General features: G+C 36.5%; 1 protein-coding gene across 1 annotated transcript in view; it reads right to left on the bottom strand.

Annotated features, from left to right (window-relative positions):
• Positions 1-24,328, bottom strand: part of CACNA1D (calcium voltage-gated channel subunit alpha1 D) — a gene marked incomplete at both ends in the record, with an annotated part of 169,678 nt that overhangs the window by 104,807 nt on the left and 40,543 nt on the right. The window contains one exon of the mRNA XM_082289118.1: positions 2,508-2,647. Coding sequence (XP_082145244.1) covers positions 2,508-2,647 — 140 coding nt within the window. The remainder of the gene's footprint in view (positions 1-2,507; positions 2,648-24,328) is intronic.

Below are 24,328 nucleotides of genomic sequence, written 5' to 3'. Positions count from 1 at the left end.
CCTCAATGATTTCAAGAGTGACTATTTATGCTCTGAAAACAGACATTATTAAAAAGGCTTCTAAATCAAGTCCTGAATTCAGAGAACCTTTCAGCCTGTCACAGTTCATACAACATTCAGAAAATTAAACGGCATAGGAAGCTGCTATGAAAGCTTTCTCTACTGGGACCTTATTTTTTCACAGAAATCAATGGAAATTAGGTGGGAGGCCATGCAGGTAAGTGGACTACTCAAAGTAATTCATACTCTGACGGGTTACAGAGAGAAATGACAAAGAGCAGAAAGCATCACATTCACAGCTGTATCTACAGCTCTGTTATTTTATGTTGTCCAGCTGAAACCAGGACATATGTCATTCCTAAAAAGCCATTAAGGTATAAAACTATTGATCTTTATTGAAATTTACGCTCATATTCCTCTAGAGTTTACCAAAGTTTAAAGGTTTAATTAAGCTTTGATTTTAAAAATGTTTCTATATGTGTTTCCCTTTTGCTTGTAGAGATTTCTTTAGGTATAATTAAGATTAATGCATTTGGACTGCTACAGTTTCTGCTGAGAATGCAAATTTCAAGACATTCAATACAGGACATTGTGGCAGCTCTTCCAAAGCTATTGGAATACCTATTGAAATTTTACATTGAAGCTAGTCAAATAGAATCAGGTCCAGAAGTGATTCCATATCCACCTTGGGTTATATATGAAAATCAATTTTTCACTGGGATTTTAAGTATTAATTAAATAAATGGGACTCATGCTTGCTTAATCATGTAGGTTGTGTTCTTACTGAAAGAACAAAAACATTGTTCACAGTTTTGTCAGTATGTCATGTTCTAAAAGGTCTACCTTGTCTTAAAGGCTGGTGACAACCTGCAAAATAGTTTATATTCCAAACTTGTGGGTTTGAATCAGACTTAATCTTAGTGTGATATTTTAGGCATTTGATAAGATATAGTCCTTTTTTATTCATAATTTCAACAAATCCAGAGTGAGCATTTGACCTAACTACATTTAGCCTCCAATAATGAGTGTTTTAGGAATTAGTGGAAAATTTTTTAGTTATCATGTATTTAGGACACAGCCAAAGATAGAGGTCATGTTAATTAGACTGCTCCAGGGTTACTGTAACTCTGTGGTCACTTGACAAAAGGGAAGAGGTCTATTCAAGTGCCTGCTTGGCAAGGGAACAGAGCTCGTGTGTGACAGTCTCCAACCTGCTCACCAAGCTTCCCCTTCAGGCACAGGGGCCAATCTGTTGAGAATGACCCGACCTGATGAAGGATCTATTTATACACAAATTTCAGTCCTGGACCAAAACTGCCTGCATGCCAAGGGACTGGCCCAAATACAACCTTCTCAGTAACATTTAGTATCTCATAATCAAATAGTTACAAATCAGGCATTCTTATATTCATAGTACTCCACCAAATTTAACAACGCCTTTTACCACAAATTCCTATTCCTTTACTTAGCATCTCTTTACTTTCCTTAACGCAGTGACAACCTAAAAGCAGCACACACTCTAATTTCTGGGCCTTTTCAATTACAGGCAACCCTTGATTGGTTTCAATTTGAAAACTAAATTAGAATTGCACACTGCAAGCCAAGGTTGTGTTTGCTACAACATACAAAGTTATACATGGATAATGTTCTCCATGTTCTAGATAATTCATATTTTTAGCAAACAAAATTTACGGTACTGGTTAAACAGTTTTTTAACATAATCTCCACAATATTTAGGAAACTGGTGAATATATATCTCAAGATTAATTCTCTAGATAGCTGAAGCTAGGATCTAATGAAGTAGCACAACCACTGACATGGAGTTGCTGACAAAATAATTATTTATCATAAGTAGATGCATAACATAAGTGTGAGACTCTGCTCAGAACCTGCATAAGGCCCAAGCAGTCCCTTCTCTGGGCAAAAAACAAACTCTCCAAGGTTTCCTGCTAGAACAAGGTACACAGGGGTAAAGGAAAAAAAGGCATTTTTATCATACATTCTACCCCAGGCAAGTCAAAATAATATCTGTATCTGGGGCCTGATGTGCAGCACCCAATTTTACCCAGATTTTGGGAATATCAAGCAATCACTCAGTTAATTCTGTCTCCCCAGCCACTCTTCTCCACTTTGGAACATGTGGGTCCTCCAGAGGTCTCTGTGGAATAGATGAACTCCACACAATGGCAGTGAAGGGTTAAACAAATAAACAAAATAACAATGCACAGCACTTAACAGATCAACATACGGAACTACACCAGGAGTTTACCTTGAACTGCAGAAATCTCCAGCAGGGCTCAGAATTCCCTGGGAATTTCTACTGTAAATTCAATGCAGTCTATAGCCACAGATAGCACTGAAAACTTTTAGGACTTTTAAAATTTTTTTTCACTCAGTTCATTCTTTTACTCCAAAGAAACAGAAATCCAGCACAGGCAAACAGACCTATATCTACACCTCCCTGTAAAGAAAACTTTTATTTGTATAATGAAAGATAAGTTACTTACCCTACTATTACTATTACAAAATCCAGTAAATTCCATCCATTTCTAACATATGCATTGGGGTGTAATAATAATCCATATGCTATAATCTTCAAAAATGTTTCAACTGTAAAAATTATCAGGAAGGCATATTCTACTTTTTCCTGTAGAAGACAAAAAAAGTACAATGAAAGACTATGAATGTAACAGCTCTTTTTTACTGTTTACAATTTGCAACAAGTGGGTACTGATCAGGACTAAGAAAATAGTACATGGTACACAGGATTTAATTGTATAACACTTAATGACAACTGTACTGACAAGGTTATAATTATATAATTGCATGAGATTTTCTTGTTTTTACATTCTGTGAGAGGAAAAAGAAAGCTGTTTCTGCAAACATGTATATACTGTACCTTTGCTTAAGCAAACAGTCCCATCCAGGTCAATAGGACTCTGCATTCATTATAACCAGAAAACGCTGTAGAACAGAGCCCTGGAAATATCCTTGGAAGGTAAGCAGTGGTGTACATACTTGCACTACTCAAAAAGTTTTAATTATTTAATGTTTAATTTTATACTGTCTTGCAACTTTTTAATCTTGATATGGAAGCTTACATTGACTTATTCTCCCTTCCACATCACCAGAATTTCTTTAAAATACCCTATTATGTTTGAAGAAATTTTAAGGTACTGTACCACCACCTCATATCATTGAAGTTCCAACATCAGATTTGTTTCAATGTTTTTTTAAATTATATTAGTTTCTGCATTTTACCAAAATTCCTATTTCAGAGCTATACAATCAATCTCTTTTCCTAGCTAACTAGATATTTTAGAAAGAAACCCCCCAAAAAATATTATTAGCATACTTGATTTGGTAAATTTGAGAAGTCACTGCTATCAAAACAGAGCAGTTAACATCTCTACTCTTTTAACCTTCAGACATGATTGTTTCATCATTTTGTACATTTTGTTTAGTTATCTGTTGCTACTCAAATATTACAGCCAAGAATAAAAGGCACAAAGTATGATTCATTTTTTAAACTTGTTCAGGAACACATGATGTTGCTCATTTATCACATACAAGGTTAATTACATGACTAGAACTGCTCAGTCAGGATTACAACCTTCTACTATCGTTACTCAAATAGAACACCAACGACACACACAGAAATACATTATCCTTATTTGTTATACACAAAAATACACATTCCTTAGTTGTCACACAGCTTGGCACTTTCATACACAACCAAAAGAAAAACCAAACCTTAATCATTTGCAACTTAAACAAAGATCTTGGTATTCTTACGTGTGAATCTTTAATTTGGGCAGCTAGATTTCTTTTTCTGCCAAAAAGGCCATTTAGAAAGGTTATGTACAGGATGTGATATATCCATTTATAACTCTGACAGTGGTGAGTTAACAGAGGCACAGCCTTATCAATAAACTCCTCTCCAGGTCTTTACCTGCCACAAGCAGCACCCCGGGATCACTATGGCAGGTGATTGCAAAGCAATTCTCTCTTATTGCAAAGCAAGGATTCCTGGATCTCATCTCCTGCTCGGCTCAGTCCTATACCCCTGCCTTTTCCCCTCCTTTGAGTACACTTCATAAACACCATAGAGCTTCATCCAAGGCTTCTCAGCTACCTTACATTTTGGGTGAGATCTTCCAGCCCAGTGTAACAGATGAACATCCTCCTTCTCAAACTTCCCAATCCATCTTTCAAAATTGTCCCTTCCACTTATCCATCAGTTTATCACCAGTCAGTGAGGACAATTGCTGGATAACAAGAGTGAAGTGGCCTCACAGAAGAAATTTGAATGGCTTGTGCACCAAAATCCATCAGATCTCTTTGACTAGAGAGCACCACAGAGATTACAATAATATGAATTATCAGCATTCCTGAGAAACACACTCAGAAATGCTTAAATACAGGAAATCCTACCACACACATATTCCACAATAACAGCTATTTCTGTATCCCTGCATACAAATAAATTTTCAGCTTGGTTACAGAAAGATAAATAATGTAGGAAAACATAAGGAAGACAAAAATATTATGGTTGTCATTCGCCATGGGCAAAATATATATCAAAATCATAGTAATAAAAGAAAAAGTGAGACAAAACATTTAAGGTTCATATATGGCAAATTTCAATAGCTTCTTTACTAAAAGGAACACAGGATCCAGGACTGGATGGGACCTTCTGAGCCAAAATGACCTCCTGGGTCCCTATGTCCAGCATAGTGTTTTCTAGGCAAGCATGTAACTTAACTCCATCCATGAACATACCAGTTCCATCCTGGTAAAAACCATCTTTGCTCTTCACGGCTCCCCTTCAAAAAAATATTCCAATGGTCTACTGCTCTCTGGGCTAAACACCAGCCCCAGTGCCTAAGTTACACATCTTTGTTAATGGTCACACAGCCCTGGAGTTCATTTTAATGTGACAGCTCATATCTGAACAACTCTGCCCTATCACTTACTATCCATCTTTGAAAAATAATATTGGTCTCATTCCTGCTCATTTCATTTCTTTTATGGAAGCAGGAATGTTTCCTATTTCCGAAACAGTATTGCAAACATTCCATGAGAGCCATGTGGAATATAGGACAATCTCATTTTTAAACCCACTGGTGGGCTTAAAGCCAGTGCGTGTCACTTCGCAGATGGACCATAAGAAACCTTGACAGCTGCACCAACAGAAGCCACATGAATCTCAGCAAGGAAAAATGGAAAGTGTTGCACCTTGGGTTAAATAACCCCACACCACTATGGACTGAGAAAGGACCTGGAAGTGGCAGTGGGCACTAAGTTAAATATGTGCTCATTGTAAATCAGACAAATTCCATATCTTCACTGTTTCATTTTTCCTTCCTCCCTGCTTTCCTCCCTTCCATGCTCTCACACACCCTATTTATTTGTTTTTAAAGCACAACCTGTGTCTTCCACAGAGGCCAGATGAATGACTTGGTCCCATATTTTTGCCTCTGCAACCCTGATACATCTATAGGCCACACATCACCTTGTATGATAAATGTTAAATAACATTTAATTTTCATATTAATGAAAGAACTGTACAGGCAGGGTTGGTTTGTGAAAATAAAACTAAAAAAGTAAGGGATCAATTCAAAATACAGACTGAAGACTGCAGTTCTAGCAGGATATGATGCACATATTTATCTGCTCTCTTGTCTCTACGGTGGAGAAATTATATTTTTGTTCAAGTTAGTTGATATCTTTAAATGAATGCATTGAGTGCTTGCAAAAGAAAATCTCTATTAAAAGAAACTGAGAAGGCAGGTTTGGTTCTAAGGAATTGCACAGATTAAAATAGAATTTGCACATAATTTCTAATGTCTATTATTGCATTTAGTTCTACACTGCATCATAAAATTAGCAGAAAAAACTGACAGCTGTAAACTTAAAGATATGAAGCACAACAATATGTCTGTGTTCTGAAGGATCTAATCCTGAGGCTGTATAGATTAATAGTTGTTTGTTCACTGATTTAATAAAGCTAGGTCATCTCTCCTCACAGGCAGCTGATTCCAGCAAGGCTGTCTCACACTTTTGTTAATGCTGCTTGAAATCTCCAAGTCTCAGCAATCTTTTCTGAATATATGATGCAACAGGACTGATAAGATAAACTGTCTTTCTGACGGAATCCACAGAGTTCCCCCCTTTGATATTGATCATGGGGAACAAAACAAAGGCTACCCTTACCCTATGAGTTTAGGTGGAATCATTAGAACTTCGTTTTCTCAAAAAAAGAAAGCATTTGCTTTCTTATTTTAAGTAAATCAGCTTAGCAGAAACTCTGTTGCTCAGGAAATTTTTTTTCCCCCACCCTGGCCAGATGGTGTACATTAGTCATCATTTATTATCTTCATATTTTCAAAATCTTTGAAAGAAATATGCAAAGCTACTGTTACATGTCATAAGGTGACACACCAAAATTCTGCATTTACCTTAAGATGTTCTACAAGATACCCATTTCAAAATAGTAAGTCATTAATTTGCAAAACCTTAATCTATTATGCTAGGTAATTAAGTCTTACTATATTAAAATTTCTATTGCCTGGGCATCAGAAATGGGAATTATTTCTTAACTGAGGAGATACATTTTTGCATCCAGACTAACAAACATGCATCAGAGCAAAAACTGCTTAGCTGATAAAGTGACTCAATTCAAGCCAATTAACTGGACTGATGAACTTTCTGAAGTTTAGACATAACACAAGATCCTTTGACATTATTGATTTAGGGACCAAAAACAAAAAAATCACATGCTGTTAAATAATTTGTGTGACCGATGTTTTGATAACATATATAAAGCCATTTATCTCTTTGACAATCAGCTATTCTTTCAAGTTCTGGCACTGGGAAAAGACTGTATCTATAGGACAGAAAAGTAACTTGACTTTTAAATTTCAAAATATGATGATTTAATTTTTCACTTTGTATACCTATATTCCCCTGAAAATCATCTGTAACCTGCACCACAGTAACCACTTCAAAAATAGGAAAATAAACCTATTTATTCCCACATGAAAAAATGTTATAGCAGTTTCCCAAAACAAAAAGTGAAACACAAATGGAATCCATACACCTGCCAAAAAGAAATCTATATACTTGCCTTCATTCCATCAACTTCAAAAGCAGAAACAAAGTGATGTACTTCCAAGATCAGACATGGAAATTACTCTCTATTTATTAGGAGAATTAGAATTTTTTATGACTCAACAATTTAGTGATCACTATTGGATTAACTGTGCCTTTAGATACATAAACAAGAAGGGCAAGTTTGAAAAGCGTATTTTAAGGAATTGTATTCTGATCAATCCAATTAAATCATGTTTCAGCATCCTCATCAGTCCTGACCCACTGGAGGGAATACAACCATTGCTCTCTACTATGGCAGATGTCTGCATTCCTGTCCTTGTAAGCACAGCTTTGCTTTTGACAGTGCTCTGCAGCAACTTGAGAAAATACAATTATGTACACAAAATGATACTCCTTTAACACAGACCTGGGCAACAGACACTGTTTCCATACTTCACATAAGTGCACATTTCATGAACATGAAATGAGACCCTTTTATGCTTGAATGCGTTGAATACACGTAAAATCCAGGGCAAGACTGGGCAGGAATTTGGCATTAGGCCCAGAAATATCTCCAGTCTTTTGAGGGGCTTTATGGGACACCATCACATTACTGCAGATCCAGATGCTCTGACATTTAAGGCTGGTGCATCTGATGGCAAGGTTGATACTTAAAAGTCAACACCAAATGCAAACTCCATACTTTGGAGTAGAAATAAGTAGGTGTTCCACAGCATGAACATTCTTACACCAGTTCTATATGAAATGAACGGGATTTCACGTTGCTAGTACCACTGCCAAGCAACAGATCTCACTCACAATACTTTTGCTGTTTTCAAAGAGGACACAAAATCCTTTCATCTTCTTTGAACTGAGGATTCACAATCCTGTCACAATTAACAACAGTTCCACCCTCCAGATCTCAAGCAGGCATTTGTGTTTGCAGGAACAGAACGTGCAATAAGAACACTTCAAATACTGAGCACAGCAAAGGAACAAAATGGATGTGCAAGCTATACACTGAGGTGTAATTAAAATTAACTGCAATTAAGTTTCTTTTTATCAATGTAGTCTGAAGGAGCATTTGAATAACTTACATTACTGAAATAGTATCTCAATCTTCAAAGACAGTTTTAGTTTTACTTTCATCTGACAGGTTCTGGCAGCTAGAGGTAGATGAATAAGCAGGGCATATTTAACACTGATTACTTTCTTCATTATTTCCTGCAATCACTTCCTCTAGATGCACTGCAGGCCTGCATTTCATCTCTGAGTGTGATTGCTTCTCATATTCTTAATCATGTATTTTGCACTTACATTGTAACACAACAATGGAGATATAAACACCTCTGTTCTGTAAATAAGCATTTGTACAGAGAGAAAAATGTTGTGTTCAAATTACAATTTTTCATACAGATTACAGGCATCTGTGTGGATCCACACTGGTTTTATTCACGTAAAAGTTCTATTAATATACACTAAGTAAGTATTTTCTGTTCATAATATTAAATAGAAAAGAATCCAACTTTTTGTCTGGTTTTTTCCTGTGTTATATTTAGGCAGAGCTCTGCTCTGGGACAGGTAATGCAGACTTTGCTGAGCAACAGCTGGGGAAAACAGACATCCACTCTGAGTGTACATTATTAAATCCTCTACTGGCACAGACAACCCTCCTGGCTTCACATTGTTCTGAAGAAATGAGGCAAATGGTGTGATTTTGAAAATTTGATCATAAATAAATAAAAGGATAACTGAACTCCTACAAATTGACCATCTACTAAAAAATTATTGAGAAAGGGACAATGAACCAATCACTTGGCAATGACTGCATTCTTGCAAGGTGTGAAAGGCAGGTTGTAGAAATGCAAGCGGGCAGTGACACGTGAGCCTCAGTCCTAAATCTTGTCGAAGACTGAGCACAGTACTGCAAAGAATTACACAAGTGAAAGCAGGCCAACTAAGCAACAAAGAATGTAACTGGAACAAAACTAATTCACTTGGGCGTCTTTCTGTCCCCATCTAACTGATGATATTCAGGAAAACAAGACCAGCACAATAAGTAGAAGAAAATATTTGTGTATACTGGCACATGGTCTCATTGTTTTCCTCACATAGTTGAATAGAAGCAGTGTCAAGTAATGAATTAAACCTGCATCTAGTAATAAAACAGTATTAATGTTAAATATATTTGGATACTTGATATCAATTTTATTTATTTATAAGACAGCAGGCTTTGGCCAGAAACCAGGGTATGAGAATATTAGTAGGTCTCAGATACCTTAGTGAACATATTCAAATTCTGAGAATTTAAAAATCAAGATAATTTTGTAATCCTTTATGAATTCACTCTGACCATGCAGAAACCCACGAGTAAAAAACAGCCAGGAACACTGACAGCATTAAATCCTCTATTGAATTTATTTTTCTTTTACCTATATTTTGCAGCTAGGACAACTTTCCAATGTTACAAGACTGGCAACAAGTCCACTTTTTGTGTGGGAAGTGTTTTGTAGATAGAGACTTCCCAGAACATTGAAAGATAAACAACAAAGAAAAAACAAAACAAAACAAAAAAAAAAAAAAAAAAACACAGCTCCAAAAGCCAAAATTAATTATTTTTCCTTAAAAGAGAAAAACTACAGACCAAAATCTCACCAATCAAATCAACCTGCATTAATTATTTCAGCATTTCACTATGAAACAGATGAAAAAAATAATCTTCTCTAATAATACTCGTGTGTGAGCTCTTCCTGTTTCTTTGCTAATCGTATTTCAAAAACATATATTGAGACCACTTATATGTTTCTTAAAATGCTCTCATAAAAACTTATCTACTCTGATGATGCTGTGATAGCCTGGATTTAAGCCTACCCACTCCCCATGTCCATTTTTCCCCTGGTTTTCCAACCAGAGTACTTCCTTGTTTGACACAATTCTGAAATGTACAGGAGTGGCTCTGCCACCAGCTATGGTCACTCTGTGCTCAGCTTTTCTGTAGGTGGGCTCGCCAAAGCAAAAGTCTGTCCCAACAGATCGACAATGCTCCGAGTCGCTCTGAAGGAATATGGCATCCCAAACGAAAAGGGAGAAGACCAAACACAGGTAAGGTTTTTGTAGGTTAACTATTCATTCACAGCTCTATAACAATCCAGTGCTGTGTTTTAAGAATGTCGAGGGCTTTTTGTACAAAAAAAAAACAAAACAAAACAAAAAAACAACAAAACATTAAATCAATATGGAGAACAGATTGGGTCTGTAGTTCTGTTCTGCACTGATAGTGTCAGCCAGGGAACGGAACAATGACATTCCTTGAGTAGGTGGTTTTTTCCCTAGATTTATTCATCTGGTTGAAAAATCTAATTTCCACTTTCACTACAAAAGAACTGGACAAAACTGATAGAATAATTTCATCACGATGCTTTACTCCTTAATCTGTCAGATATATGACTCGATCAGCTCTTTGCTTTTGTCAGTTTAAGAACTACAGAATGATTTGTTAAGAATATACCCAATGGGACAGCTTGTTTTTCTAAATATCTTTAGTAGGGTCGAAACTTGCATTATATAAGGATTAATAGTTTAGTTTGGTGGAGTTTGGGTTGGGTTGGTTTTATTTGTTTAGTTTGGGGTTTTCTTTGTTGGTTGGTTTTTATTGCAGTGGAAAAGGTTTAAGAAATGCCCATGAATAAGGCTTTCAAAAACTCAAACATACTACCCCATGTCCTGGTCTGACCTTGAGATGAATACAAAGGGAGGACATGGTTAGGCCTATTACTTCATTGGAATTTTTCTAATCATCCTTCTCAATTTTCAAATGGAAGAGCCCCAGACCAGTGCTCAAACTGGAAGCTATGTCCTACACTTATGGTCTGCCATTGCCCCTTGCCAACCAGCAGGATCAAGAATATCTTCTTCAACCCTCTGCTTTTAGAGAGCAGCCAACTTTCATGACCAGGATTGGGTATCTGTATCAGGACTGGCTACAGAATCAAAATAATATTAAAAAGAAACTCAAGGGCTTTAAAATGTACCAGAGAATGTGAATCCCTTACATTCGTATAACAATGTTAAGACATTTCATCAGAAAAAACTACGTTTAGTTCTTTTTTTAAATACATCCTAACATCAGATCAGCACTGGAATTTCATACATAAGACACTGAATGCAGTACATGACGTGGATATGATGATTCTATACTGAGAGGAAGGCATGATTGGTAAAAAAGTTCCAGTGCGAAATATCTAATGCCTTTCTGAGAACTATGTGCTACATACTCTATTACCTCTTCACAATTCTTTTCTTTTACAAAGAATTTCTTAACTCCTTGGATACAGTTTCATTCACTTTATATATCTGTTAACAGGTAAAACAAAGTATTGCACTAAAAACCACTCAAACAAATCTAGAAAGACTGCATTATTTATGAACACACAACCTGCCAGAGGACTAGAAATCATAAACTACAGAGATGTCAACAGCAATGTTGCTGATGAAATACATTTCCAGCTAAAGGAGAAGGCAAGATAGAATACTCCTGGTATACACTGCTCAGAACAACAATGTAAGGAACCAAAAAAATGCATTTATCCAAACTGACAGAAGAGTGGTCTACAGTACCCATGAAAATGTTAAAGCACAAGTTAATCTTTGACTGTTTCAGTTTGCTGAACAACTTCTCCCTCATGGTTTTTTTCTCCTGTGGTAGTTTTTGAGCCAAATGGCTGAGGTGTCTATTTAATAAAAATTTTATTGAACAGTCAAAAATCAAATAATGCACTAATAAAAGACTTTTTTTGAAAGAATCTCATAGAAAATTCCAGATACGTGAAATATAATGTGTCTGTAGAAATCAGTATTTCCCTGCAGCAGTAAAATGCAGGAAGATTCCCATTTTGTGTATCCACTAAGTATTTGGATAATTATGAAAGGGAAGACCTCTATAGTTCTTTCGACTCGAACACGAGGCTAAATGAACATAGAAACATTCTCATCACGTGTCTGAGGGCTAGAATGCTCTGGCTGTTCCATAACAAAGAAAATGCAGATGTGTAGAGAAAATACAAGGGAATACAAGGGAAAACATGCTCTTTTGCCATGACAGTGTACAATTGGAGCCCTTTGCTCCACTGCAAACATAGAGCTCATGGACCAGGCAGAATAGCTCTCTACAAATACAGAGGAGCTGCAAGAAATATTCCAAAAATAGCACAGCTAAACCAATAATTTGCATCCAGTCTACAAACAAGACCCATTATATATCTGCTTTAATTTCAGCAGTGCTCAGGTACAACACTGATCCACTCTTATGAAAATTCATCAAAAATTCAAACACATTTAGCTGGTTTTTAGTAACAGCACCACCATGAAGCTTTCCTGTTTTCTTCACTCTAACCATGGTAGGAAAGTGTTCAAACCAACACTAAATGTACCAATATAGAAATAAAGGAACCCATGGAATACTACTAACATACACTGCTAAGGTATCAGGAAAACTTACCACAGTAGAAACAACTGAAATACTTGAATAAAGTTGAAAATATTTTTGTTCATTTCCTCTGATCTTCAGATCAAACCTAGTGATAAAAATCTTCAACTTCTGATACAAAGGAAAATATGAGTCTGTCTGCCTAAAGCCAGATTTCTTGCTTCTTATGGATGAATCAGTTTTCCCTCTATCTTGTGGAATGTTGCTAACATTATTTAAGGTCCCTCCAGTGCCTGCTACAATTACAATTCTAGATTCTGCAAATGCTTCTAAGTGCATCCTTGTAATCACTAAGTTACAATGCAAAATCATTTTCTTCCTTTCGTTCCCTTACCATTTGGAATCCCAGGAGATGTATTTAGGTTTTGAATGTCTTATTTCATTTTCCACTTCTCCACACAGAACACTTGATCGAGAAGATTATTTTGTTATTATTCCCATCTGAACTGCATCTAAGCCTGTTTTAATTTATTTCCATATCTAGAATATCAGTTTTGATGTCCAGAGAACTCACTGTCCACAACATTATATTCCTAAGTGCTCTGTCACTGTTTCAAGTTCAGTTCAATTATCACTGTAAGACAGTTTGAGTACACCAACACCTGCTTTTTCTCCACCCATAAAACTGCTTTCCAGCTGATATAGAATGTCATAGTCCCTGTTACTTTTCTTCCATCTATTCAGTGGAATAGCCCCCAAAGCTTATTTACAAACAGTGTTCTTCAAAGTAATTACATGAAACAAGAATTATTACCTACCTCCCTTTTGGAAAAATTAGGCTTTTTCCCCTAAAGAACCACAGTCTCTACTACTCTCAGGTAGGCAAGAAAAAAAAAATATTATTTTGATCAGATAAAAATCCCAGAGACCAAGAGCCACAAACAATTTTTTTTTCTCTCAGCTATACGTACAGAATTTAAAAACCATGCATTTACTGAAGGTCACAGAGTCATCAGGGTTGGAAGAGACCTTCAAGATCATCTGGTTCAAATATCAACCCACCACCACCTTAATCACCCCTGAGCCATATCCCCACGTGCCACATCCAGATGCCTCTTGAAACCTTCCAGAGATGGTGGCTCCGCCACCTCCATGAGCAGCCTGTTCCAAAGCCTAACCACTATTTCAGGGAATTTTTTTTCCAGTATCTAATCTGAACCTTCCCTGACACAATTAAATGGCCATTTCCTCTTGTCCTCTCTCTTGAGATATGGTAGAGGACAACAATCTCTTCTAAGGGAGTTGTAGAGAGTGATAAGGGCCCCTGAGCCTCCTTTTCTCCAGACTAAACCTCAGCTGCTCCTTGTAGGATTTTCCAGACTCTTCCCCAGCTTCACTGCCCTTCTCTGGACACACTTCAACACCTCAATCTCCTTTTGAAATGAGGGGCCCAAAACTGAACACAGGATTCAAGGTAATCTGGTTGCCTAAGTAAAGATATTTCACAGCCACAAGAGCCAAACTGAAAAGTCTATTAGTCTCCCACTGTTTCAGTGATTTGAAGACAGCTCTAAAAATTATTTGATTCTACTTCAGTGAGTGTAACTAAAATACACATCTTTGTACCTTAATGGCCTGGGAGTTGCTGACATATGGAAGCCAGTTTATATTGCATATTGGTTTTTAAAATGCCCATCGATACATTTACAAATATTTTCACAATCCACTATTACACATGGAATGGCCAGTAAAAATATTGGCAAAATGGAGGTCTGAAAATTAGTCCTTAACATGGGAGGAAGACTAACAGGAATTTACACTCCACAGCCTTAATTCAGAATCACTTTGGACTCAGCAACCACCATTTTTTGTTTCCTTTTGCAAACTGACTATTCGATGTCACAAGTTTTCTACTCCGATTCCAACACCAGTGCCTCGAATCTGAAAAGAGGGTCTTCATTCTCTGCAGAAAAAATGCCCAATACTCTGCAAATCAGCTCCTCAAAGTGCAACAAAATGCTTTAATTAAAGCTATTTCCTTTGCTTAGTGCTATTTCTAATTTATGATTTGCCAAAGGCACTGTTTTACTCGTGTTTCGACAGAATACTTAGCACAGCGTGAAATAGATGGCATCTCCTCTGTAGCAAAAGTGAAAGGTTGACTTCTGCCCTGGGCATCTTTTATTTTTTGTGAAAGCTTAGAGGTAGAAACTGAAGCATGATAATTGAACCTTGAAGGAAAAAGTAGTGACATTATAAGAACTACTTCTGTCAAGTGATAAATATCCTGTGCTACAATATATTTAATTTGTATGAATAAATTCATAATGTTAATAAAGATTAGAAGGTAGTTATGCCATGCAAAATGGGACATGTTGGACATGCTGACAGTTAGTAGACCCCACCTATCATTCCAAGTAAAGGTGCAGTTACTATATGAAAACAAAAAGGATAATTCATCTAATCTCCTTTTTTAAATAAATGTAAATGCAGAATTATTATACACAGCATATTAAAAAGGTGGTTTTCATATTCTCCAGCACCCAAGGCATAAACCTGAAAGTGCCAGTGGAAATAACAAATGATGTAATAGAAGTGTGTAAAACCTGAGGCAATAATACTTCACAGTCAGAACCCAGTGGCTCTGCTCAAGTGACACACACATTTGCACTCAGAAGTTTTGCCTTTTTTTTTCCTTTGGTTAAAGCTATCACAGCAGCATTCTCCTAGTGAGGTGTGTCAGAACTAATGTAGCTGAATGTAGTTCACTGTAATTGAAAGTAATTCATGCTGTCACATTTACTGTAACGAGAGGTCACATCTCCAGGGCCATAAACGTTGTTCACATTAATCGTAACTGACACCTTCCTCCTCCTTCAGGGAAATTCAGCCATATTACATGGCTTAGTTCACATCATTTTTAAGCATATGAACTTTTTTATGTTTGGCTGGTTTTGTGGTTTGTTTTGGGTTTATTGGTTTTTTAAGCTAAAAACAGGCAAAAATACCAGCAACAAATTCTGCCTTGTGCATGGTGATAAAGTCATCTCTCAGAAAAGTATGTAACAATAATTATAATAACCCCAATCTCCAAAAATCCTACAGATTACTAAAAATTATGACCTAAAATCTGGGTATTCTGGAAACAAAAGCAGTCCTTAAATTATAAATACATATAGGCCATATTCCAAAAGAACAAGTAAAATACAACACACACTGTAATGACCTCCTGAACTATATGCATCAATTTCTTATTAATATTTACATATATTAAGATTTAGGAATCATAAAGCCCCACAGTAATCCATGTACTTATTTTGGAACATTTAAAGTCCATACTGACATGCCAGGGCATGAACCTCTATTCTCAATATGACCATGTATTTCAAACGTGGTAACTCAACTATGACACCATTTCCTTTTTAAACATTAACCAGTTATTTGGGGGGTTATATTATCTAAGTCTAAATCTTTTGATCCCTGTTTAACAAAGCTACACACCTGAAGAAGGCTCTTCAAAGCACTGAATGTATGTGCACTCCATAACTAACAGAGTGTACGGAAAGTGGAAAGCTTTTATCTGCATGCTTAGTTTATCCTGAATTATAGTTAAAAGATGAGAGAAGCTGACGAAGGAAAAGTGCAATGTAAAAACACACTGGCAAGATTACGATGTGCTTGTTGGCCAAAGAATAATCTAAGTTTCTTAGTTTTATTTTGGTTGGGTTGATCAAGAATCTGCATTTTCTCCTTGAAAAGTTACACGGCATCTTAACTCAGAATTAAAAGTTTAGGGTTTGGGGGTTTTATAGCAGATCCTTATGGGAACACAAAATATAAATTTTCACTTACAACAACAACAGATAATATAAATGATAAAAAGTTTTACTGAATTATGTATTAAAGAACTGAAGAACACAAAAATAGGAACACAGATTCATTTCTACAATAGGTTGGAATAATGTTATTTTTTGGTAAGCACATTAGCCTTAAAGGTACAATTATTTGAAATGGATCATAACTTCACAAGAAAATCAGTTGCTTGATTTCCTCTGGCATAAGTCAGTAATAATGCTACTGAAATCAAATAAATTAGACGAGTATATGAATTTTTGAAGAATCAATGTTGAAAGACTCCAGACTTGCTATCTATCACAGAACACAACTCTTTAAGTATAAATAAAGTTGATTCTTTAAGAGACCAATTTTTCTGTTGTCTGACAATGTCATTTAATTTTGGTGAGGCATCCAACAATTGTGCAATTTTCTACAGTAGCATTTGGTGTAGAGATACACAAAACATTGCTGTGAGTCCTGCAGTAAAAGTTTGCTGAAAGACCTACTCCTACTCTTCAACAGTAAAGAAACACCAGAACAAAAAATGCACAACCTCACTGCAATAAAAAAGTCGTATTATGATTACTCTTCTTACTTATGATTAACCTTAACTGTTCTATTTTTAGCAACATCACTCAGCATTTCTCTGAAATAAATCTAGTTTTTGCTTCCAAACAAGTAAGCCTTCATGTTTCATTATTACCACACTATTGCATAATATTTGTTCTGCACCAGTATCTACAACAGCCTTGATGGTGCTTGTTGTACCAAACATATTATCAACAAGGATAAAAACATGATTTACATTTAAAGTAGTTCTCCATCTCAGTCTTAACTGCATTGTAATTCCATCAGTTTCTTACTCTATATAAAGGCACTTTAGCACTTCTGCCTAAGTACCTCATTGATTCCTAATTTTGAAGGTTATCATTAATCCATACATTTCCAATTTGTTATCACTTAGGAAAATAGCTCAAAATCATAGTGAAACTGTATTCCAGCAAATCACCATTGCCATCGATAATGCCTCAGCACCACAAAAAGTATACCTAATTAAATAACTATGGGCTTTTTTAACTAGGGAAGTGCCTTTTGCTTTAGAAATACTCTCCTATTCTATAAAGAATCAGTCAGAAAGGAAAAATACATTTAGATAACAAAACATGCACTCCTATTGAGTCCTACAGCTACTCAAGGCAGGTCTATTACTTGCTTAGGACTGTTTACGTACTTCAATAAACCTTCAATCACTAATTTCAATGTTTTTGGTGAAAAGAAGCAGCAGCACTAATTAAACATTCTACCTAAACTGAGTATTTCATAGTTCTGGAGATATTCTAAAGCTTATTTTTGTACAATAATTTCACAAAGACTATACAGTCTAATACTTTATTAGGATTAGGGGTAAATCAAGACAATATGCCAGTGAATTCAAATTTTCCCCTTTTTCCTGCTTTATTTCTACATTCTTTGTTGCACTCTTTTCCAGAAGATTTGACAGCATTGAGATGTGAAGTTGTGGGGCCAAATCCTGCCAAAATGAATGCCCTGTTCACTCCTACTGGAAGTCTGTTCCCATATCTCACCCCTCTGGCATTTAGAAAGCTCTTCTAATCACTAATGTAACTTTACCCACAGCTAGTTGATACCCAGTTGTTCTTGTGCCAACACTACCCTTTAGCTAGAGCAGCTTTCCTCTCCCCCTCATGTTCCCCCACTGAAATTCTCTCTCATTCTTCAATTTTCCAAGCTGAAAAATGCCATGCTGTTAGTTCCCTCTTATGAAATAAGTTCTCTTTACACAGTCATCCTATTATCCTTCCTCTGCACCTATTTATTTGAATTGATCCACAAGAGGATGATTAATTTGCCCTCTGTCAGAAAGCATTTCCACACTGTGACGAAGTATGCACATAAATCTGTTATGTAATTTTAAAATATGAATTTCTTATATGTCTGTTTCTATGAATCTCTTTAAACTCCATACCTTCAAATCCTTACTTTATTAGGGTGAAAATTGTCTACTACTTGAACTGCACCAAAGAATCAACACTAGTTTCTCCAATCTCATCAGACTGAAATTCGTTACATTATTTTTTGAAGCTACTCAGACTTCCATTTCAGTAGGGCACCTTAAGCATTTATCATTTCTATCTAAGCACATAGAGCTTCTTAACATTTCACATGTGGGGAGCCCTTGCCATGGGGATCCTTAAAAGACAACACTTTTCTTGGAAGAGAAAAGGATTGTTCCGGTAGGTTTGCATAAAGTTATCTTTCCCTTGTTACATAAGCCTTGATGTCTGTGCTGTCAAGTATTTATCATGTCCAGAGTTAAACAGTACTGTCTTTTAAGTCAAAAGAGTAGGCCTGAGCCCAGAGACTGGAAAGCATCCAGTTGTAGTCATGTTTTCTTTGGATGAAATATGTTGGACAAATGTAAAGCCTTTTTACTACTGGTACAAAATATGGTTAGATTAGGTTTCCAGGCTACAGACTTTGTCATTTAGATTCCATGACAGCAACAAGCCACGAGAGGAGAAGAGAGAAGTTAGCCAGAATATCAGCTCCTGTGATCATTAAAAACTTGACAATTCTGTAAAAAATACTTTACATTGAAAGGAATCAATTTTTTCAACCTTTACTTGCAGTCTTCCAAAAGTATGATTAATCAGGGGCTATGCTCTGTAGCTGTTTATTTTTGTGGTTTCTACTGCATGTACTGGCACAGGTCATTTAAAATGCTGTCATTTGTTCTTTCCCCGTCTCTTGAATGTGTACCCTTTCACCATGACTTGCTTTTCCCCAAAATAATAAACCTACTTCAGACAGAATCATTCTGATAACACTTAGCCCAAGTGAAAGTACATATTTTGGAAGTTAGACCATCAATTATTGCAACTATTATCCTATCTGCCAATCAGGAATACTGGAGTACTAACAACATTTTATGCCTTGATTAGGTTTTGATTCCTTACATAAGAAAGGGCAGCAGAGATGTGTTATCAAATAAAATTAAATTACAAGGCACATTTTAATTCTGAAGAATTATGTGTTCAGACACCATTTATTCTTCCACTCTGGAAAAGCACAGAAGTCTCAAGAAAAGGCCAAGAGAGCTTAGTTTATCTTCTGAGTGATCCAGGGTATTTTCCAGACCAGCACCCCCAACCCCCAGCCAAGCAGAGCTCTGCTTCCTTGGACGACCTGAGACACCACAAGCCAAGTGAAAGTCTGAAGTCAGGCAGCAAAATATTACTACAGAATTGGCACAAGGAAGTTCACTTGTTATGCTCAGGACAGAAAACTGAAGACAAACTGATAATAAGCTTTTGTCTCCCTAGTTTCCCTTCACCTCCGAGTTTCACCAAACTCCACAAAACATCCACAAAACAAAGCATGTTTGCAAAAAGGAAAGAAAAAATACACCATGGTTGCTCATATTTATGAACATTCCTCAGTGTGCTTGCTCTAAGCTAGAGAAAAATACTTTGTGCTCACTTGGTGTGACATTACTTTAGGTTGTCTGTCACAACAGGTATTTTATTTCTTAATTCCCATTAAACTTTGATCATGTTTGTTAATTACAGTTTAATGGAGTCAAAAGTAATTAATACACATGTATAATAAAAAATGCACCAAGGACAGATGCATGCAGATATATTTATCTTATGAATAGCAAAGTGACCATAAGATAAATAGGCAGATTAGTGTCAACAGGATCTAGCTGAGAAATAGCCTTAAATCTGCAGCAGCAAGACACCAGCAAAGGTTCATAACCTGCAGTCTGAGAGGGAAGTCACTGGCTCTGCAGCTGCACTGATCTTCATGCCCAAGCCAGCGAGCTTTAAATCCACCCTACGTATTCTGTAATTAAACCTCTGGCTGCAGTGAACACCAGCTGGACCCAGCAGTTTCACAGCACCATAAAACCTGGTATTGGCTGGCAAATCAAGCAGTCTGATTCTGGCTGTCCAGGGTCTCTATTCCAGCATCCAAGAATCACATGTAGAAATACAAACTCCAGCACTGCATATATGGCAGAGATGAAAGCAGACACTGCAAACTGAGAGCAGGGATCCAGCCCAGCACCACTCTCTGGAGCTGGGCCAGCTAAAAAGCTGCTCTCTGCAAACTCTACATGCATCTTGTTTGCTTTAATATTTTAATGACAGCTCAGAAAAAATACATAATACACAACCTGTGTATATTATGGACTATATATACACACAGACTACAGTGGGCTTATATGTAATACAGTCTGTACACAGGTAATGCACAAACTATCGGTGCAGTGGAGAATGCAAAGTGCAACACTTTCCAGCTGATGGAAACAGCAGTGACTCCTCATAGCAGCTTGTACTGAAAAGTGGGGAGAAAGGGAGATTTCAAGCCAAGCCCCTCAGCTGGGCTTGTTCCCATTCCATCTAAAGCACCGCACAAAGATAGAAGAGTATTCTCCTGCGGTTCAAAAATGAAGTAGGTCAATATGACCTGGCTGTATTTCCTGACATGTTTATTCTGGCCAACTTTTGCAGACTGCAAGGAAGACATTCCAAATATACATCCATCAGAAACTTTTCCATATATTTGCTGTACACTCGCATATAGAGCCAGAGGAAGCAAGCAGAGGTGAGAAACTGAAATTGTAAATATAGAGGTCTTTTTTTAATATCTAAACTGTCCTGATATTAATCTAGAGAATATATCCTTGCCAGACTAATATAATGCTGATGAATATTTCTTTTAAAAAAAATCTATTTCCTTAATTTTTGCTACTATATTATCTTTGCTCTTTAAAAGCAAAGTGCAAAAATAAAACTCACCACCCCAGATGCTATTAATATTAAAATTACATCACTAACACTCTTTTCATAGAGATTTGCATGAAGTCTGATTTTCAGCACAAAAACGGGCAAAAAGTCTGAAAATCCTGTGTATGTTCAGTTTAGGATGAACACAAATACAGAAAGTTCACGTAAGAAAAGATTAATAGGGGATTAAAACTTTGAAACACAGGTTTCAAAGGTGAAGAGAAGGTTAGAACAGGATATAGATCCTATCACCTTTCAATCGTTTGTTTAAACTCAGTTTAGGTGCATAAGGGTTGAAATTGGATTCTTTGGATGTTCTTCTGCAGCTACAGTATAACCAAACACCACACTCACAGCAAATCCTACTGTGAGTGCCTGGGAAACAAACAGCTGGAAAACCTGTTTGGCAGAAACTGTAAAAAAGCCAACAACCTCTAAATCTACTGTGACTGAACTGTGGGTGAGGTTATTTTCTAGTTAGCAATTATTAAAATTAACTAGAATTAGCTAAAATTAAAATATTAATATATACACTGAAGTTTACATACTGCATTTAGCTGTGCCAAGATCCAGATTCAGTGAAGGTAAAAGACTAAATCAGAAACCTGTACCATACTGGAAACAAAGGATCATACCTATAATTATATATAGAAAAGGAAATAACTTTGTAGATCATAACTGTCTATTTTCTGTTCTATGAAGCATGATAACAGAGGAATTCAAGGAAAGAGTTGAATCCTTTCAGTAGGCTGAGTGAGATCTGCCCTAAATTCTGGATTACATGGCAGGAACCATGTAATGCTTACACTGTGCCTACTGGGAAAATGTCAACTTGATAAATTTAGGTCGAGTTCTTCAGAATCCATCCTTATATCTGTCTTCAATCACTTGCCCAACCAGACCAAGGTCCTAGTAGATAACAGTAACTACAATACTTGAGGCTCACAATGAAGCATCTGACAACTTGCATGAAGACTGTCTGGATAGTTTCATTTTGCAGATAAGGAAGCTCAGTCTGCTTCAAGCAATAAATTCACTTTCCATAAAGAATGCAGATGGTCAGATACCAACAGGATGAATGCTGCATTAGCCTTACATGAAAGACTTAAGCAAGTTACTCTATTCATCAGCTATGAAAGAAATTCAGTTGTTTTAGCATTTAATTTGCAACAGAATTTTTATTATTATGGCATCACACCTAAATACAACATATTTTACTGTGCTAGTTTGTGTGCTACCTTAACTAACTCAACTTACCAAAAAAGTGCATTTAGAAATATGCATAAAGCCATGACAACATTTTAAAATGTAGTTTAAGACTTTCCATCCCTTAATAGTACTACATATACTGAGACTACATCCTTAACTTTTGGTATAATTGATGTCCTTGCATTAATTCTAAAATCACACAGCAAAGAAAAACCCAAAGTGTTACGCTGGGATCCTCTTCCCTCAATATTTTCATAACTACCCTACAAGAAAGCATTACAATGCCTAAACACTGAATGCTCTGCAGCACTTGTGTAGTCATTACAATACTTTGAGTCACTTAACAACTGCACATAATATTTGTATTTCCAGTGACAGAAGCAACCACAGTAATGTACTTGTGATCAAACTGCCAACACCAAAAATCAGGTTCCAAATTAAAAGTCATTAGCCTACAAAACTTGAAGACAGAGGAGAGGGGAAAACAGGATTCAAAAATATTCTTTAAAATGTTATGCCTCAAAAGCATTATTTTTACTGTAGTTTTGGGGAATATTTTTGTAACTTTTTCACATGCATTCAATTCAAGCGCCAGAAACCCACAGCTGGGAGATCTGAACCCAGAAGGCCCCATATTCTTCTCTTAAAATTCATCTCTGAGAATCCAAACCCAAGAAAAATCTGGGGGCTGAGGCTGTACATTTACTGTATATCCATGTCAGTTCAGACAGTAGTAAAAATTTGATTCACATCAGACATGGACAGTGATCATGTGTATCTTCAATTACCCAACACAGAACTTATAAAAAAGTTAGACTTCTAGAGCATGTCAGATCCCTAAACCTAGTAGGCCAAAGAGGCGCTACCTGCAATGCATCAAGTGTCACTGAAAAGTTTATCAACTGAAAAAAAAACATTTACCAAACTTGAAACAGCTGCATGAATCTGCATGAGTTGAGAGTGCTACACCACACGCATAAGGCATTTCTGGTTTAGCACTTTCAGCCCTAAACCAAATTGTGTTTACTGGACTTTGACTTGGAGGCTAAGTTTTCCATAGGTCCTCATTTTACACTAGTTCTCCATACAATTAAATACTTACGGTTGTACATTCAGTCTGTGACAGGATAAAAAATGTGGGGAAGGACACTGACAACCCTTTCTTTCCAGCAGAAGTACTGGATTAAACAGAGTATTTTCCCCTATTTCCATCTTTTCACTCTTTCTCACAAAGAAGACACCATTTCAACTACATGAGAACTATTGGGCACATGTTGATTAGGTTAAGTAAAAAGGTTTATTAAAAACTGTGGGGAGGGGCCATTTTTACACAGATTTGTTCATTGATCTGTCTCCCCTCACACTACAGTTACATCTGCACAGTCCAGGCAGAAAACCATGCACTGGAGGATGAAGGTAAAGCTCAAGTAATCAGTGAGACTGAAAACTCTTCATCAAACTAAAATCTTACATAATCAATCTTCAGGGGAACAAAAGAAAAACAAAAGGGGGAGATCAGAAGAGTAACAGTGCATATAAAAAGTAAAATTACACAGGAAAGCATAACTGAAGACATTTATCAGGGAAATTGCTGAAGAAGTATAAAGATCTGGATCCTCTAAGTAACTTCAGCAGAAGGAGAAAAGAAGAAAGCAAAGTCAGCTTGATGCCAGATTTCATCTTCCAGGAATTTGAAGAAGGGACCATTGAAGTTACCAATAACAGCAACAGAGCTAAAAGCTCAAGCAGAAATCATCATTATCTGATCTCACACAACAAAAGCCTAGATTGGTTTTGCTGGTCTGAAATAATAACTGCCAAAGCCAAAAAAAACCAGGGAAATGTTTTATAATCAGACTTAACTTCATAGCTATAAAAACAAGAACAATTCAATTAACAAAAGCTTCTCTCTTCCTCAGGGCCAAGAAGCAGTGCACTTCAAGCAACC

Source organism: Coloeus monedula (genome assembly GCF_965178545.1).
Source record: "Coloeus monedula genome assembly, chromosome: 11".
NCBI classification, from domain to species: Eukaryota; Metazoa; Chordata; class Aves; order Passeriformes; family Corvidae; genus Coloeus; species Coloeus monedula.
This window is presented reverse-complemented; position numbering and strand designations above follow the sequence as displayed.